Here is a 20,018-nt window from a genome sequence, read left to right on the forward strand (position 1 = left end):
CCTGAGGAAGACAGACTCAGGATAGTGCCCTTGGGAGCCCCCTGTGTTCAGGGAATCTGAGGCGGAGGAAGAGGAATGAGGCAGGAAGGAGGACCAGAAGAGCGAGGGCCCGGAGGCCACCGGAGGAAGGACTATGGAGCGGGGGTGGTGGACGGTGAGTGCTGCTGCGGGCGGAGTCTGATGGGAGCGAGGGACCGTGGGCCTCTGGGGGAAGCTACTGGCCATTAAGAAAGCAGGAGAGAAAATGCTCTACCCGGGGTGTTGCCAAAATCTTGGTTCCCTGTCTACTGATGCCAAATAGAAATATGGAGACAAGAGTTTGGAGGAAATAGGAAGGAGTAGCTTTATTATTTTTGCCAGGCAAAAGGGAAACACAGCAGGCTAGCGCCTCAAGAACTGTGCCCCTCTTCTCAGGAATAAGGAGAGGTTTATATCCTCCTGAAGTCTGTGATTTCTTTTTTTTCTTTCTTTCTTTTGTAAGGTTTCAAAATGGCCACAGCTGGCATCAGGCAACTCAACAACCAGGTCTGGTGACCCTGAAGTTATCCGCTTATGTCCTTCTTTTTGAAATGCAGAATGCTACAAGAGAGTGTAGGGGGACACGAATGCCAGGTGCAAATATAATCTATATGGAGTCCGAGAGTAGTTTTCTTTGTGAAGGACAAGTCCAGCTACAAGCGTTTGTTGGTAGTAACAGCTAAAGACTAACCAAGATTGTTTAACTCTTGTAGGCCTGTTTGGCTGGTATGTGCCAAAGGCTGTTCACTCATTTCTATTTTGCTGCAACAGGAATGATTTAGTGCTATCCAGAAAGAAAGTATAGAGGTAGTATCTCAAGACTTCAGTTGGGCTTTGGAAGTTTCTAGGAGAGAGCAGTAAGTTTTGAGCCCCTGTGTAGACAGAGTCTAAGGACCTAGTGCCAAGAAAGAGACTGAAGATATAAAAAAGACTGGGAATAATGGGTTCCACCCCACCTAAGGCAGATGGAAGGCTGAGATGGGCTGCAGATAGACTGGAAAAAAAGAATTAAAAAAACCCTTTCGTCTGGATAAGGGGGAGGGGGCAGGGAAAGCAAACCCCCAAGACATGTGTGCTCCTGAAAGGTCTCCATTTAGGGGAAAACTCTAAAAACCTTCCATATAATCCATGCAAGCATAGGTTGCACAGGAAATGTATCCAGTTTAATAAATGATTTGTCCTTTATGGAGTCTGCAGCAACGCAGGTGTTTCATCTGACCCTGTGGCCACATGTTCATTTCCAAGATTTTTTCCAGAAGCAGTATCTTGAGGGCTGGTGAAATATTCTATAATTGGACAAGGAGAGAACTATGTTGTCTCCAGCAGAGACAGGGGTGGGTGAGTAGAAATCCCTCCACTTGTGGGGTTTGTGGCAGTAGGTTAAAAGGAGACTTATGAGAAAGATAACTTAGTCTTCAAGGCCTGATGCTAGTCTTGATTTTATTGTTTTATGTGTTTTCCCCTTGTGGTGCTCAATAAATATCTGTTCAGTGAACAAATAAATGGAAGGTCAGACTCTGTACATGAGAGTCAAAGAAATCTTGTTTTCTGGAAAAGCTAGCTGAATTAAGTGCAGGTTTTTACAGTCACCTCTTCTGGTTCCATTTCATTTCAGCTGTGAGGAATCTGAGAGACTTTAGCCCAAGGTTTTCCTTAAAGGCAGTGAGTGGAAATGTCTTCACTGTAATAACACTGTCATGACCAGGCCCTTGTCCTTCTGTGGGTCTCACCCTTCCTGGTGTTCTAGTAACCCCTGCTCCTGCTGGCCATCTCAACTCTGACTAGTAATGATCTGGCAGAGCCATTAAAGGGTGGATTCAGGAATTTGACTGGTTGCTATACTGGCTTTGCTGGGTTAACTTGGGCACTGCTTATTTTCTTGATGACTCCACTTCCTCATCTGTGAAATGGGAATAGTAAAATTTCTTTTCTCATAGGATAGTTTTGAAGATTGAATAAGACACTGTAAAATATGCAGAAAGGTGTCTTGCACACAGTATTCAATAAATGTTAGCTCTTATCCTTGGAGGTTATATCTGTTGTTGATTAATAAATGTAGGTAAAACATACTTTTACATACTAAATATAATTTTATATTTTTTTAAAATATCCTCTATGTGTAGATAGTCAAAGAAAGAGAAGGGGAAAGAGAAAGCCAGAGAGCAACAGACTTTTGGTGGTGAAAGGTTTGGAATCATCTAGGTCAATATATAATTAGAATTGAAGATGCTTTTCTGAGAGGTGAAGTGGTAATAATGGAAAAAACAAGTCTAAATACTGTTTTTTGACTCTCAAGCCAGTGCCTTTTCCACTCTACCCCATTCCATGTATGGCTTGTTAGTTTTTCGGAAATTATCCCAAATTATGTTCTAATTTAACTTCATACAAGTTCACCCCAGTAAACAAAAAGAGCAAGATCTTGGACGAGAAGAGCAGTCCACCGGGCCAGTAGATAGAGCCCAGACACTCCCCTCCAGGGCGGGTGGAGGCTGAAGGGGGCGGGGCTCGTGCGGCTACCCGGGCCACGCCAGCCTTCCTTTAATTGGTCCGAGGGCCTCGGCCCACTATCCAATTAGAAGCGGCTGCGTCATCACATTACTGGGCAGGGAGGCCGCCCGCGGAAATTTGAAATGGCTGAGGGATTGCTGGCTGGTGGTGGCCTGGGGTCGGAAGCGATGGCGCCGGAGCCCGAGCTTCCTGGCTGGGCGACCGACGAGGGGCTGGAGCGCCTGGAGAAAGGTGAGCACTCGCCGTGCGGGAGGAGCCGCCGTCTGCGACAGACCGTGTCGGCAGCGCTGGGGGCGTGGGGACTCTCCGAGGGCGCCTGGGCCGCAGGCGGTTGGCCTGGGTGGCGGCTGTGACTGGGCGAGGCCCCGACCCACTCTCCGGACGTCGAATCGGGAGGCACCCAGAACACCTCTCCTCCTCGCCCAATCTGGCCTCAGCTTCCCTGAGACTGGAGGGACTTGGGCTGGGTGGAGATCCCTACTCTTGCTGTCTGGGTGTCTCCCCACCCCGCGCCGCTCCGCCCTCACCCCCACCGCCCCGGTTTTGTGCGCGAGTTTGTGTGTTTAGAGTGGACGCATATTTTTTATTTGCGTCTCAAAGGAGACCACGTACCACTATCCCCTTTCCCGGAAGAAAAGAAGCTTGGACGCTTGGCCTAGATAGCAGTACTGAGCATTGAGAGCAGGTGACGTGCCCAAAGGTAGGGGAGCCAATTTGTGACACAGTGTAAAAAAATAGAAAGTGAAAGTGAAGTCGCTCAGTCGTGTCCGACTCTTTGTGACCCCATGGGCAGTAGCCTGCACCAGGCTTCTCCATCCATGGGATTTTCTAGGCAAGAGTACTGGAGTGGGTTGCCATTTCCTTCAGGGAATCTTCCCGACCCAGGGATCGAACCCAGGTCTCCTGCATTGTAGACAGACGCTTTTCCATCTGTCTACAATGAACCCAGGTCTAATTTATAGTTCTTTCTCTCTCTTCATGGAGACTCCGTTTTTCCCCCCTGATATTTTAAGGTGGTTCAGTCTTTAACATTTTCAGTTGTATTGTGTAGTGGAAAGAGTCCTGGAGAAGTGAGAAAACCTTAAGTGGGACTTAATTCCACTACTCACCCCTCTTTGTGATCTGGCAACAGTCAGGTGACTTCAGTTTTCTCATCTGCAAAACAGGTAGTAGTGCTGCTAAGTGTGAAGATTAAGTGAAATAATGTGTGAAAAGTATTTCAAATTGGCTCTGAACACACATAACATAAAACTTACCATCTTAACCATTTTAGATGTGGGTTCAATCCCTGGGTTGGGAAGATAACCTGGAATAAGAAATGGCAACCCACTCTTGTATTCTTGTCTGAAAAATCACATAGATAGAGCAACCTGGCAAGCTACAGACCATGGGGTGGCAGAGTTGGTTAACCACTGAGTACCTAACCAGTTTTAAGTGTACAGTTAAGTGGTATTAAACACATTCACATTGTTGTGTAGCCATCACCACCATCTGTTACTATGATTCTTTTCATCTTGTAAACTGAAACTCTATACCTATTGAATAACAACTCCCCATTCACCCCTCTCCCCAGCCCTTGGCAACTACCATTAAACTTTCTGCCTTTATGGTTTTGACTACTTTAAGTAACCTCATATCAGTGGAATTACACAGTATTTGTCTTTCTGTGACTGACTGGCTTATTTCACTCAGCCTAATGTTTATCCAGCATAATCATAAATTTCTTCCTTTTTTAAAGCTAAATAGTTTTAGCTGTGAACATGCATGTACAAATATCTCTTGGAGACCCTGCTTTAAATTGCTGGGTCATATGGTAATTCTATTTTTATTTTTGAAGAATCACCATAAGTTTTCCATAGTGGCTATACCATTTTACATGCCTACCAACAGTCCACAAGGGTTCCTATTTCTCCACATCTTTGACAACACTTGTTTTCTTGGTAGCTTCTCATTGTTTTTTGAATAATAGTCACCTAATGGGTGTGAGATGATGTATTATTTCTTTAAAAAACATATCTATGTTACGTATGTGATGGATGGTGTGAAATAGTTTATTCTCGTAATTGAAGCTGGCATTCTAGTTTCATCTTCCCGAGGTTCAGAGAGATTTTCACGCATTTGATAAGGTATGTATGTCCTCTGAAGCTCAGGTGCATTGGTGTCTATGAGCAGGAAACCCTAGAGTACATCTTGGTTGTCTTGTTGCCAAGTCCAAACTCACTCCCTGCTCTCTGCACCACAGGCCCATAAATTGAGAGAGGAGTTGTTGGCACAAGGAATAGTGACTTTATTTGGAAAGCCAGCAGACCGAGAGGATGTGGACTAGTGTCCCAAAGAACCATCTTGCCAAAGTTAGAATTCAGCTTTCCTTTATACTGAAAGGGGAGAGGGTGTGGCTGGTTGTTGCACACTTCTTTGTTTCAGAAGCCTTTATTCTTGCAGCTGTTAAGGTAGGTCAAGTCATGATGTTTCTTTAAACCTTCAACAAAGCAAATGTTATTCTTTGTTCTGCAACATTTTATCTGTATATGAATGGGGGAAAGTTGTTTTACCTTTAAAGGTCAGAGCCTTGAGAATGGGCTATCCTGTCTATTTCAGGCTATAGGCAACATTCTTAACTTGTAGCAAAAGCAATAGAATACAAAGATTAAAGTAAAAGAAACAGATCCAATATGGAGTCAGATTTGTTCTTCCCTGTTACAGTCTGTGGGGTCGCATAATTCTGGTGCCCTAAACTGGGCAAAGAAGTGGAAGGGAGAAATATAAGGGATGGGGGAAGAGAAAGAGACTCCTGCTAAAAGTCTCAGATAACCTTCCTGAAACCACTGGAAAGGACTTAGCTGATCTAAATGCTATCCTCAGCATGTTTATTTATTATAGTGGTAATTTCGTCTATTAAAAACATCATATTACACAGAATTAGATATGCCACTGGCTCAGTCATGCCTTGTGAAACATAATTACATACAGCCCAAACCTAATTCGATTAGCATTTTCTAATCCTTTCGTTAGACACAGGCACTGAAATTAATGAGGAAGAACTAGTAGCTTTGGTGAAGTAAGTGAAAGTGAAGTCAGTCACGTCTGACTCTTTGCGATGGACCCCATGGACTTTAGCCATGGACTGTAGCCTACCAGGCTTCTCCATCCATGGGATTTTGCAGGCAAGAATACTGGAGTGGGTTGCGATTTCCTTCTCCAGGAGATCTTCCTGACCCAGGGATTGAACCTGGGTCTCCTGCATTGTAGGCAGATGCTTTACCATCTGAGCTACCAGGGGAGTCCATTGGCAAGTCGGTATAAACCCCTGCCATAAGCCCTATGAGGTCACCGGGGAACCGCAGAACAGGGCTCCTCACTTGATTCGTGCAGGGCGTGTCATTCATTCACACAAGCACACTGTAGAGTTAGTAAAGTATAGCAGAAAACATGGTCGCTAGGAGAACAAAGAACTAGAGCTCCAAGCATCCTTACCCTGTCCTAAAGAATCCCCGACGGGCCCCCAAGATGAAAGGTGTCTGCTGAACCACAAAAGACACCTGGATTCTTGGCCTCCGGAGGAGGAGAATTCAATCCAGGGCCAGTGACAAGGCTTGATTGCTCAGAGTCTTTGTGTAATAAAGTTTTATTAAAGTATAAAAGAGATAGATATGCATTATTAAGAATGCATATCCATGTTTATTGAATGGTATTGACAGGTGATATTGTAGAAATTAAAGGGAAGTTTCAACTTGTTTTGAGATGACATATTGGAAACCACCTCTACATTTAATACAGCTTTATGGAATTGTTTTTTTTTTTTTTTAATGACTGTAAGATATTTGACCATTATGAGTTGCTTTGCTGTTGTTGTTCAGTCGCTCAGTTGTGTCTGACTCTTTGCGACCTCATGGACTGCAGCACACCAGGCTTTCCTATCCTTCACCATCTCCCGGAGTTTGCTCAAACTCATGTCCATTGAGCCAGTGATGCCATCCAACCATCTCATCTTCCATCATCCCCTTCTCCTGCCTTCAATCTTCCCCAGCATCAGGGTGTTTTCCAGTGAGTCGGCTCTTCCCATCACGTGGCCAAAGTATTGGAGCTTCACCTTCAGCATCAGTCCTTCAATGAACAGGGTTGATTTCCTTTGGAATCTGCTAGTTTGGTCTCCTTGCTGTCCAAGGGACTCTCAAGAGTCTTCTCAAGCGCCACAGTTCAGAGACATCAATTCTTCTGCACTCAGCCTTTTTTCTTGTCCAGCTCTCACATCCATACATGACTACTGAAAAAACCATTTGACTAAATGGACCTTTGTAGGCAAGTAATGTATCCGCTTTTTAATCCACTGCCTAGGTTTGTCATTGTTTTTCTTCCTCTCTAGCTCTAGTAATAATCATAGCTATATCTTCTGAAGGAGAACCTGGGTGATTTCCACTGAATTAAAAAACAACCCTCTTTCTTTGCCTCACAGAACAGCAACAAAAACCTAACCCATGGAAGATTTTAAGTTCTTAACTGTTTCGAAGTAAAACTTGAGTTTTGAGATATTTTTAAATTTAGAAAAAAAATTTTTTGATAGTGATAGAGGTAAGTAAAGCATTATATCCAAATCCTTGTTTATATTTTATTTGAAATTTCTAAGCAAATATATGAAAATAGCAGTTGATAAGCATTTGAGGTATCTGGGATAGTTGCGCCTGACTGTTTTTGTTGCTCTCTTAGGTTTGTTTGAAAATGAAGATTCATGCAGCGATTGTAGTGATCGTGCTAAACCAGGTAGTAGCTTACAAAGCTTTGTGCCAGAAGGAAAAACTCATTTCCCAGAAATGTTCCAGACAAGTCAACTTTTGTTCTATGAGCGATTCAGAGCTTATCAAGATTACATTTTAGGTGAGTAGGTCCTTTTTTTTTTTGCTTCTTTTATCTTTTAATCTACAGGTAGATTGTCTCAGTTCCTCAGACTGCCATTGCTGGTTCTGAGAAAGTAGACTTACAAGGATTTATTTAACTTCTCTCTGCTTTATGCTGTCTCAATTCTTACTGTGTTTAATTTGTTTGTAGCTGACTGCAAGGCCTCTGAGGTAAAAGAATTCACAGCTGAGTTCTTAGAGAAGGTCCTTGAACCATCTGGATGGCGGGCAGTCTGGCAGACTAATGTGTTTGAGGTGCTAGTTGAGGTAAATTTAATTCTGTTGTTAAGACATTTATCTCTACCTAAAAACACTTTCCCTCAGACTGTTATAACCAAAGTGCTTATTTTTAATTAAGATTTATGAGCTGATTGAAAAATGGCATGTTTTTTCACATCTAATTGCTGTGGTGTAAGAAGTGTTCTGCAAATTTTAAAGACAACTGAAGAGGGAATTGGGGTGGTTTAAGTTTCACCGTCCTTTAAAAGAGGAAAACGGACTAGAAACCTATGTAGTGGGGGAGGTACTTGAGATCATTTAAAAAATAAGATGCCTAATTATAAAATCAGTGGGGTTTGAATTAATTTTTTTTCTTCTTAGTTATAGCCCATTAAAGTAGCTCAAAACAAGTAGGCATTTTAAAACTAGCCTATTTTTTGCCTAACAGATTTGTAAGTATGTAGTTAACCTATTGATATTATCTTCCACTGCAGAAAGTAAAAACAGTCTTATTTTTCAACTGTCTGGGCCTTTTACATTAAATTTGCACTCTACTTACAGCTGTGAATTTTTCTCAGTGTTTGTTAACTGAACCACCAAAAAAAACCTATTAAACTAAAATGGTAAAGCAGGGAGTGTGAGTACAGCTTGAACCTGCAGCCCCTTTAGAAAATGACATCACATCCTACAGTGGCTCTATATGAGGCAGTGGTTTGCCTGCAGCTGCTGCTCATGGATGTTTAAATTTTGGATTATGGTAATACCTTTGGTTGCAGTTCAGGCCATTAAGTTGATCATGATAGTAACGCCCTCCCCTCAACATACCTCAGTTCTCTAAAAGCAGCCAAAATCATTATGTTAAAAGAGAAATGTGCCATTCCCCTGCATTCCTCTCATGCATCGAATATACTAGAGGTCTGGTTTTGGCTTTCTGGCCTCTCATTGTTAGATAACACATAAAAGCCAAGTTCCTTCAGTGCCCTTCCTGTCCTCATCTTGCCTCTCCTGTCCCTTCCTGCTGCCCCTACCTCATTTCCTTCCTTTTGTTCCAGCAAGAAAAACTGCTTCTCTGCTCTTCCATCTGCCAACCTCATCTCTGCCTCAGGGCCTTTTCATCTTTCCTGCTCTTGAAACAGCTGCTTCCTTTTCATCCCAGCTCAAAAGTGACTTCCCCAACCCTCCCAGTAAAACCAGACCACCACCCCTGCTACTTATTGTTTGTCTCATACTTGTTGCCACCTTATTTGTCACTTCAATTACAATGTCAGCTACATGTGGGTACAAGCCAGGTCTGTTCTGTTTGTCCTTATGGAAGAAGGCTCGCCACTCCCATTTCATGCTTTAAAAAAGAAATCAAGCTGTAAGTAGTGTTTTAGATGCACCTTAATTTTGATTTGCGTATGTTAAGTCACATTTTAAATTTCAGGTCACAGACGTAGACTTCGCAGCTTTGAAGGCAGTGGTGAGGCTTGCCGATCCGTACCTCTGTGAATCGCAAGTGAGCGCTTTTACTTTGGAGTGTATGAAAGAGCTCCTTGATCTGAAGGAATACCGGTTGCCCCTGCAGGAGCTGTGGGTGGTGTTTGATGATTCTGGATTATTTGACCAGACAGCACTTGCAATTGAGCATGTCAGGTAGGAATAGAGGTTGATAAAAGTAACCTTGTGGCCAAAAACTTTGGATGAAATGCTGTAATTCTGGTCTGTATTATACCTAGATTTAAAGCTCAAACTGTAAACCTGGTCACTGCAATATTTTAAAATATTCAAAGATAGAGGGATCTTTTTTAAATTAAAGAATGATTTCAGTGTTTAAAATTTTCATTTTGAGCTAATTTCAGACTTACAGAAAAGTTGAGAAAAATAGTACTAGGGATTCCTGTATAGCCTTTTCTCAGTGTCCCCAAATATTAACAAAAGACAGGGGATTCTTAATTTGGTTTGTATATGTTTAGAAACTGCCTTAAAAATTCTGGATGCTAAGGCTATAGTTGATACACTTAAATATAAGGAAAGGAAAGAAGATGATATACCATCACCTGTGCACTGAGAAGACTAGCATACAGTGTTTTCAAGGATGTGTCTGGCCAAAGAAGATGTTTTCTCAGGCCACTTCTGGGATCCTTAGGGGCGATGTGCGTGCCTTTCAACCTTTTTTGGCTGAGTTGGTTTCCCTTTGTACAGGTGCATGCCTTGTCCCTTAAATGAGAAGGAAAACTCATACCTCATGTTTTCTTTAGTTTCAGATGACTTTTTTGTCAGATAGTTCCTGATACAGATAGTTTTTTTGAATCATCTTTTTATAAGTATATTTACTAAGGAAGGCTTATTTTTGGCTATTTGAAAGTAGACTTATATTCCTCCATAAACTGGAAGACTGGATAATATAAAGGTCATGTTAATAATGCTGCTTGGTGTTTTGTAGTTCAAAAAGTAATTTCCAGTTTCTATACCATTCGTGAGTTAACCTGGTTTTGTTGAACTTAATTTGATACTCTACAAAGAAGCAGAGTGTCTTGCACCCTATCTCTGACACTTCATGGAAGATTTCTAATTGTATTCAAGGGCATTTAACCATAGGTATTCAATATTAGGCCAAACAAGATAAATCTAAAGAACTGGCTTATGTCCAGAGCCAAAATAACTCCTTATGTTTCTCTCACTTAAAAAAGCTGTCAACAAGGCATTTGAAAGTAAAGGGATAATTGATGCATTTAGGAAATTAGAAATCAGGGAGTTAATCTCTTACGGGTATAGAAGTTGGTAGAAAGACAAGTATCTGGAATTAGTATTATTTGAAGGAGAACCTGGCTAAATTATTTTTCATTTTGAGGGCTCAGATTCTGATCACAGTCAAGAAAACATTAGATTATGAGAGTTTTCATTTGCTCATTTTATTCAGCAAGTATTTCAGTGCTGCATCTTAAGTTGAGGATGAGATTTGAGTGGTGCACAAAACAGACACAATCACCATCACCAGGGAGTTGGCAGTCTAACGTGGGAGATGAACCTTGATGAAATAATCACATAAAGATATGCGTGTGATTGGAAGCTGCAGTGAGTGCTGTGAGGGATTAGAGTGTTCTAAGTCTAGCTCAGGTTTCTGTAATATGGTTACTTCCTGAGGAAATGGTATTGGAACTTGGGTCTGAAGGGTTGGCTAGGTGAAAGTTGTTGCGGCAGGGTGGAGGAAGAAACATGTTGGGCAGCTCTGAATTTAAGGAGCCGAAAGGCCAGATTGGTTGGAACGTAGACAGTGATAGATGAGACTTAGGAAACCAGCTTAGAGGTTATCAGGGGTCAGAAGATACAGGGATTTGTTAACCAATGAATCATTTTTGTCTTCAAGTGCAGTGGGAAACCCGTGAAGGGTTTTCAATCAAGGGAGAATGTGATCAGCTTTTTATTTAAAAGTTTCGTTCTGGCTGCTGTGTAGAAAGTAAATGGAGGGGGAACAGGTAGAGAGACCAGTTAAGAGACAGAGTGGACTAGAGTGGAGATACAGCAAATACAGATTAGGCTTATTGAGAAAGTAGGATGGCTAAGACTTGATGGTGGAATGGATATGGGAGAAAGCAAGGATGACTCCCAAGTTTCTGTCTCGAGAGGATAAACACTGGTGGAAGTGCAGATGTGAATGAAAGGTGATTGCCCAGTTCTGAGCTGGTGAGGATGATATTTGAGCTGGGTCATGAAGGGTAAATATAAGCTTGTGTGTCAGTCGCTCAGTCGTGTCTGACTCTTTGCAGCCCCATGGACTGTAGCTTGCCAGGCTCCTCTGCCCATAGAATTCTCCAGGCAAGAATACTGGAGTGGGTTGCCATTCCGTTCTCCAGGGAATCTTCCTGACCCAGGGGTTGAAACCAGGTCTCTTGCCTTGAAGGCAGATTCTTTTACCGTCTGAGCCACCAGGGAAGCCCAAATATAAGCTCACCAGGTGGAAAAAGTGGAAGGCAGCCTGACCAGCATGTCACAGCGGGTTTGAAAGAGCTTGTGAAATTGGAAGTTTGCATATAGGGGCTCCAAGGCAAGACAGGTGCTCTAGAAGTGGACTGTAAGTCCATCTAATATCACCAATTTCAGGAATTTGGACTTTGTTTTGAGGACAACAAGGAGCCAGCAGAGTTTTTTGGTTGAGTAAAGGCATGCTCAGGTTTCCCAGCTGGTGCTTGTGGTAAAGAACCCGCCAGCCAATGCAGGAGACATAATAGATGTGGATTCGATTCCTGGGTCAGGAAGATCTCCTGGAGGAGGGCATGGCAACCTACTCCAGTATTCTCGCCTGGAGAATCCCATGGACAGAGGAACCTGGAAGGCTACAGTCCATAGGGTCACAAAGAGTCGGACACAACTGAAGCGACTTAGCGTGCACACACACAAAGGCACGCTCAGGTTTGTTTTATTTTTTTTTGTTTGTTTTTAAGAGATAGACTCCAGAGGGTGAAGAGACTAGCAGTCCAATCTATAAGAATTCAAAGAATGGCTTCATTTAAAAAAAAATTTTATTTATTTTCTAATTGAAAGATAATTGCTTTATAGAACTTTGTTGTTTTCTGTCAAACATCAACATGAATCCAAAGATAGCTTCATTTTCACTGCTCCCTCCTTTTCAACTTTTTGACAGTTATACAGTCTGTACTTACTGGCTTTCCACTCACGCCTCTACTTCTACAGTATTGAAATTGTGCTTAAGGTCACCTATATTCTCATGTCTAGTCATCACTCCTCTGATCTCATCTTGCCTTGACCTCTTGGTCACATTCTAATTATTTGATCATTCTCATCTTAATATCCTCTCCTCCCAGATTCTGGGACACCACCTTATGATGGTATGTCACAGGCTTGCTTTTTTTTTTTTTAGTAATCTTGGCCTGGCTGGTCCTTCCTCTCATACTCAAATTAGAGCCTAGCCCTTTAGGGCTAGGCTGTCTACTCTTATCTCTCTCTAATCAGCTTTGGAAACACATTAGAATCTCCTGGGACTTTTCTTCACAGGAGTATTCCATCTGGCACATGAAGAAAGAATGATGAGAGTATCAGTGTTTGCAACCCATAATAAAATAGAGATGGCCAGGTATCATGTGCTTTGTGATGAAAGTACATTATATCCCTTGAAGCATTCTTGCCAAAAAGTCTTTCCTAAAGATGATCAAGTCTCTAGTTCTTACTATCAGTTTACTAGAAATAAAGGAAACAGAACATGTTAAATGACCCCATGGGGGTGCAATCAGTAAAATTCAGAGTGTGGGAAACTATTAAATAAATTGCAAGGTGAAAAAGAAGGATGGATAGTCTATAGAGTAAAAGTGACTTAATTAAATTTAATGGCTGACCTTTGTTCGGATCTTGATTTGAATTAGCCAAATAAAACAACAGCAGCAACAATGAAAGAAAGAGATAATTAAGGAAAAGGAAACACTGGGGATACTTGGTTATTAAGTAATTAAAACTTTTTTGTATAAAGATTTATCTCAGAGGCACAAAGTAAACACTTATGAGTGATATGTCAGAATTTTGCTTTAAAATAATCCAGTGTCAGTATAGTGGGTGCAGGAGAGCAGAGAAGTAAGTGGGTAGAGCAGAGGCAAAATGAGATTGCCAGGAGTTGGCATTGTCAGAGCTGGATCATGGATACATACTTTAAAAAAAATGTGGATCCTGCACACTCTCTCTTCTGTCTCCCACCCAAGAGATTCTGATTTATTGGTCTGGGATAGGGCTGCAAATCAATTTTTAAAGGCTTCCCAGGGGACTCCAACGTGCAGCCAGAGTTGAGAGCTCCTGCTTTATTCTCTGGATGATCTCATCTATTGCTTTAATGCCATCTATATGCTGACAACTTCCAGATTTATGTCTCTAGCCTTGACCTTTTTCTTGAGCTCAGGTCCTGTATATTCATCTGCACTCTTGATGTCATCCACTTGGAGTTCAAATAGGCATCTCAACCTGAACATAGTGAAAACAGAACTCTTTATTTTTAGCCCCAAACTTGTTTCTCTCCCAGTCTTTTCTAAACAAATGGCACTGTTGCTGCTGCTAAGTCGATTCAGTCGTGTCCAACTCCCAGCGACCCCATGGACTGCAGCCTACCAGGCTCCTCTGTCCATGGGATTTTCCAGGCAAGAGGTCTGGAGTGGGGTGCCATTGCCTTCTCCGACAAATGGCACTACTTTCCACCAAGTTTCAGATGGTCAACAAATAGTTCTTCTGATAAAAAGAAGGTCGTAACAGAACCAATATTGTAGAAAAACTTCTTTAGCCAATCCAAAGAAGTTCTTGTGGGACTCACAATTGTCAAATTAGCAAATATGCATTCTTCTCTACCATACTTGGTAAACTTGTTTGATTTACTCTTACGCCTCTAACATTTTGAGCCAGTGATTGAGTGATACTGATTTACTTTTCAGGTTTTTCTATCAGAACATTTGGAGGAGTTGGGATGAAGAAGAGGAGGATGAATATGATTATTTTGTCAGATGTGTTGAACCTCGATTGAGATTGTAAGTATTTATTAGTGGCCTTGAACATGTTGGAAAAAATAGCTATTTATAGTTTAATTTAACCCATGTTTTGTGTATACTGTATATATACTCCAGGGGCCTACAGACAGAGACAAATAGTATAACCCATTGTTGCTCCTGCTGCTAAGTCGCTTCAGTCGTGTCCGACTCTATGCGACCCCATAGACGGCAGCCCACGAGGCGCCCCCCCATCCCTGGGATTCCCAGGCAAGAACACTGGAGTGGGTTGCCATTTCCTTCTCCAATGCATGAAAGTGAAAAGCGAAAGTGAAGTTGCTCAGTCGTGTCTGACTCTTAGCGACCCCATGGACTTCAGCCCACCAGGCTCCTCCGTCCATGGGATTTTCCAGGCAAGAGTACTGGAGTGGGGTGCCATTGCCTTCTCTAATAACCCATTGACAAGTTATTAAATGAAATTTGTGTAAGTGCAGAGAAACCTACTTTGTGTTTATAAACCTACTTGTAGTGTTTTTAGAATCTAAAAGCAGAGAATTCAAGAACATGTAAGTTAACAGCTTACTCGTTTTTGAATTTAAGTAAAATTCAGTTGAGCATATATTAAAAAGAACCAAATTCAAAGATAATTGTTTGAAAAACAGTGAAATTAAAGACAGGGGTTTACTCTAAGTAAAACATACTAAGCTAAACAGATTTACCTCAGGATATTTTATCAAGTTCTTTTCCTTAAATCTTATTTTACAGATAAAAATACTGCATAGTTAATATTGATGGTGAATAAAAATTTCCAAAATAGCTAAACAAACATAACACATACTGAAGTAAACAAAATACCTAAACACATTCTTCTGATATATCATGTTTTGGTAGGGAAAAACCCTTCCATTATAAAAATACCCCGAATTAACCATGCGACCGGAGTAATTGTCCTGCACGGACTTTGTTAAATGTTGTTTCCACTAGATGGTGCTATAAGACCAGATAATTTTTTAATATTTGTGCACTGTAATTTAATAGGCAGTGCTGCAATAAGAATAAAATTAGACCTTGCATGACAAAAATAAATTGCAGAAGGTAATTTTTTTCTCTGTGTAAAAGATGATGTGGTTACATAAGATAAGGCAGTACTCTTTACATTTCTGCAGAACTGATTTGATTTAGTAAGTTTCCCTTGGTTTAAATAGTAAGTCATAAGTAAAAAATACCTGAGAAGTTTGGTTAAGGTTAGTTCTACTTGGTTTAGAATTATGAATGTCTAATTTCAGATTTTCATAAATTGGCTATGATTTTTGTTTAGCCTTTCCAATTTTTCCATTGTTCATTTCCCAGTTTTCCATAATGTAGTCAATAAAATCCAGACTTTCAATAATCTTGCATATTTTCTAGTTTTGATACACTTGCTCTTAAAGAGCAGTGATTGGTTTTGATTGAAGGGAAATATAATGGTGGATGAATATCGTGTATCTGGCAAATTTGATCTTTATTTGGAAAATACTATATTCTGATTTGACAGCTTTACATGTTCAAACAATAAGCAATTATTTACATACATATCTTATACTTCACTGGCAGATGGAAAAGCATAAGGGAGGAATTGTTTTCAGTTACAGAGAAGAAACTATGGGACTTGATGGGGAAACCAGAATGTTATCAAATATAGACAGACTCTAAAAAGTCCCTGGGCTAAGACAGGAGTAGAGCTATTCACAGGCAAGAGCTAAAGGGAACCAAACTATATTGTCTTGATTTTGCATTGTGAAGTAAATATTTTTCCTTTCTAATTCAAAACACTCTGCTTCAAAGGTTATGGGTCTGAGACACAGGTATTGGTTCATTACTTTCAGACTATGAAGCATCATTATAATGAGAAGAAATAAGCTGAATGGCATGGATATTGGAAGTGCTAAGAAATTTATTTTAAAATTTGAGTCTTAATCTCCATAACTTAATAGACCTGATCAAGCAGTCAGTGGTTGGGTTCCCCAGTTTCTTGTTTGCAAAATGGATTTCTAGAATATTTTTAAATGAGTATGGATTAACCAAAGCAGACAAAATCCTTGCTTTTCAGGCTTCACCTAATTCATTTACTTGAAAAGTGGAAAAAGTATTTTTTATTCATCTTAAATACTATTTAAATGCTCGCTGTAATTTGATGTAAATTTGTTTAGGATGTGGTTTTCTTTTTTTGTCCTCCTATCTTATTTAGAGCATGACAAAGTTAAGACATTAAGGCAATAGTGCACAACCTTGGCTGCACATTAGAATCTCCAGGGAATTAAAAAAAAAAATACTCCTCTGCTTCTAGAGACTAATTTAATTGGTCTGGATGGGGACCTGAGTATCTGTATTTTTAAAAGTTCCCCAGTGATTCTAATAAGCAGCCAAGGTTAAAAAGCTCTGGCCTACACAACCCAGCAAACCAACTGCTGGGCATACACACCAAGGAAACCAGAATTGAAAGAGACACGTGTACCCCAATGTTCATCACAGCACTGTTTACAATAGCTAGGATGTGGAAGCAACCTAGATGTCTATCGGCAGACGAATGGATAAGAAAGTTCTGGTACTTATACACAATGGAATATTACTCAGCTATAAAAAAGAACACATTTGAGTCAGTTCTTCAGAGGTGGATAAAACTGAAGCCTATTATACAGAGTGAAGTAAGACAGAAAGAAAAACACCAGTACAGTGTATTAACACACATATATGGAATTTAGAAAGATGGTGACGACGACCCTATATGTAAGACAGCAAAAGAGACACAGATGTAAAGAACAGACTTTTGGACTCTGGGAGAAGGTGAGGGTGGGATGATTTGAGAGAATAGCATTGAAACATGTATATTACCACATGTGAAACAGATGACCAGTCCAAGTTTGATGCATGAAGCAGGGCACTCAAAGCCTGTGGTGCATTGGGACAACCCAGAGGGATGGGATAGGGAGGGAGGTAGAAGGGGGTTCGGGATGGGGTGAGGGGGATACGTGTACACCCGTGGCTGATTCATGTCAATGTGGCAAAAACCACCACAATATTATAAAGAAATTACCCTCCAATTTAAATAAATAAATTAATTTTTTAAAAAATAAGCTCTGGCCTGAGTCAATATACTTGAGAAATAAAGCAATTATTTTAAAACTATAGGTAATGAAATAATATTATAATTTATTTTCAAATCCATTTCATATCCATTAACTTAATTGCACATTTATAAATTATTGCATCTAGAAGAACTTTTTGTTGTGTTTATATATTTGAGAAGGTATATAAATTAATAATAAATTTTAAGTGCCAACAGTGTTGTCCAATACAAAATACAAGGTTATTTTGTTTTAATCACTCTCTAGTTTAGTAATACAGAGAAGGCAATGGCACCCCACTCCAGTACTCTTGCCTGGAAAATCCCATGGACGGAGGAGCCTGGTGGGCTTCAGTCCATGGGGTCGCTAAGAGTCGGATACGACTGAGCGACTTCCCTTTCACTTTTCACTTTCATGCATTGGAGAAGGAAATGGCAACCCACTCCAGTGTTCTTGCCTGGAGAGTCCCAGGGACGGGGGAGCCTGGTGGGCTGCCGTCTCTGGGGTCGCACAGAGTCGGACACGACTGAAGCGACTTAGCAGTAGCAGCAGCAGTTTAGTAATAACAGCTTTATTTTTTTTCTCAGAATCTCAAAGGCTTGTATTTTTTAAATACTCTAGTAATCTTCCTGAAGAAATATTCGGCATATTCTGCTCCATAGTGCTTAAAATGCAGGACAGGACTAGATGATTTGAATTATTTAAAATTTTTAATCCTATAAATGTGGTAATCTTAAACATTGTTATGAACTATTTGGGATGCTTTTCTCCCCACCCCATCTCCAGATTGTCCACTGCCACCCACTTATTAAGATTTTGAATTTAATATATGAGAAAATAATTTCTTATTAAATAATAATTACAAATTGTGCAACATAAGCTTTCAGTGCTTCAAGAACACAAATGCTTGGATCTAAGGGGGAAAAAAATAGCAACTCCTCAAAAGAAAAATTAGTGGCCTTAATGAAGTGGCCCTTAAAACTTTCAATAACATCCACCTATTTAGTGAGACTTAACTAGATAGCATATTGAAAAGCAGAGACATTACTTTGTCAACAAAGGTCCGTCTAGTCAAGGCTGTGGTTTTTCCAGTGGTCATGTATGGATGTGAGAGTTGGACTGTGAAGAAAGCTGAGCGCCAAAGAATTGATGCTTTTGAACTGTGGGGTTGGAAAAGACTCCTGAGAGTCCCTTGGATTTCACGGAGATCAGTCCTGGGTGTTCTTTGGAGGGAATGATGCTAAAGCTGAAGCTCCAGTACTTTGGCCACCTCATGCGAAGAGTTGACTCATTGGAAAAGACTCTGATGCTGGGAGGGATTGGGGGCAGGGAGGAGAAGGGGACAACAGAGGATGAGATGGCTGGATGGCATCACTGACTTGATGGACGTGAGTCTGAGTGAACTCCGGGAGTTGGTGATGGACAGGGAGGCCTGGCGTGCTGCGATTAATGGGGTCGCAAAGAGTCGGACATGACTGAGCAACTGAACTGAACATGTTGCTGCTGAGTTGCATACTCTGAGACACTTTTCTAACGGGGTCTTTGAGGACTAAATGGTTGTCTCAGTGATGGGGAAATGTGTCTGAAAGGCAATGGGTTTCAATTTGTTTTTAAACTTTCAGGCATTATGACATTCTTGAAGACCGAGTTCCTTCAGGACTTATTGTTGACTACCAAAATCTGTTGACTCAATGTGAGGAGAGTTACAGGAAATTTTTAAATTTGAGAAGCAGTTTGTCAAATTGTAACTCTGATTCTGAGCAGGAAAACATCTCCATGGTGGAAGGGTTAAAGTTGTATTCAGAGATTGAACAGTTGAAACAAAAGCTAAAACTCATTGAGAATCCTTTGTTGAGGTATGTGTATTTTTGTTATTCTCAACTAGTCAGCATCTTTTCTAACCAGCTGTCTTACTGAGAACTGACAGGTCTGTTTGGTTTCTTTAAGATATGTATTTGGTTATCAGAAGAATTCTAATATACAAGCAAAAGGCATCCGTCCAAATGGCCGGAAGATCACCCATGTGGTCTCCTCCACCATGATGACTGGTCTGCTGCAGTCCCTGCTCAGGGATAGGCTTTGCCCAGAGCCTTGTAAGGAAGAAATAGAAATTCAGGTAAAAGGAGAGTTTCTTCTTCCAGTTGCTTTTTTCCATCTGATTCACCCTAGGCTTTCCTGAATTCTACAGAAAGTTTATAGGTGTTTCCCTGAGCTGATTTTCTGTGGAGTGGGAAGTAGTGAGAGTACTGCCTTTCCACAGCATTAGTCATCAGTCACGTACTGGGCTCGGTAGATAAATATTACAGTTTTGGCTCCCTTTTCAAAATGAAACATGAAGGCACCTGGAGTAATACTCAGGTTGCATTTGAGGGGTGTGTATTTGCAATATGCTGTTGTTTTCTAGTTCCATAGTGACCCGTTGTCTGCTATAAATGCCTGCTATGAGGGTGACACTGTGATTGTCTGTCCTGGCCATTATGTGGTACGTGGTGCCTTCTCCATTGCTGACTCCATTGAGTTGGAAGGTGAGTATGGAAGATGATACAACCAAACTCTCCTGCATGAGACACTTAAGAAACAGGAAATCACTGATCTTGTTGAAGCTCTAAGAATTTTATTTCAACCCAATTAATTTCAAATGAGTTGTCTGGAAACATTAAGGGTTTTTGAAGTGTATAGGTTATTGACTCAGTGTTTGAACAACATGAAGTATGAGTCTTTACGACATTATAAATGTTGGGAAGACAAAAATATAGAGGAACAACCACTAGGGAGAAACATAATTCCAGACTGTAGGTGCTTGATGAAAATGAATTAAT

General features: G+C 40.8%; 1 protein-coding gene across 1 annotated transcript in view; it reads left to right on the plus strand.

Annotated features, from left to right (window-relative positions):
• Positions 1-2,624: 2,624 nt before the first annotated feature.
• The window catches only part of SHCBP1 (SHC SH2-domain binding protein 1), a 35,477-nt gene continuing 18,083 nt past the window's right edge, over positions 2,625-20,018 (plus strand). The window contains exons 1-8 of the mRNA XM_010843914.1: positions 2,625-2,757; positions 7,231-7,398; positions 7,570-7,685; positions 9,064-9,272; positions 14,045-14,137; positions 18,822-19,055; positions 19,147-19,315; positions 19,604-19,724. Coding sequence (XP_010842216.1) covers positions 2,649-2,757; positions 7,231-7,398; positions 7,570-7,685; positions 9,064-9,272; positions 14,045-14,137; positions 18,822-19,055; positions 19,147-19,315; positions 19,604-19,724 — 1,219 coding nt within the window. The 5' untranslated portion in view covers positions 2,625-2,648. The remainder of the gene's footprint in view (positions 2,758-7,230; positions 7,399-7,569; positions 7,686-9,063; positions 9,273-14,044; positions 14,138-18,821; positions 19,056-19,146; positions 19,316-19,603; positions 19,725-20,018) is intronic.

This window comes from Bison bison, unplaced genomic scaffold (assembly GCF_000754665.1).
Source record: "Bison bison bison isolate TAMUID 2011002044 unplaced genomic scaffold, Bison_UMD1.0 scf7180017864192, whole genome shotgun sequence".
Classification (NCBI taxonomy): domain Eukaryota; kingdom Metazoa; phylum Chordata; class Mammalia; order Artiodactyla; family Bovidae; genus Bison; species Bison bison.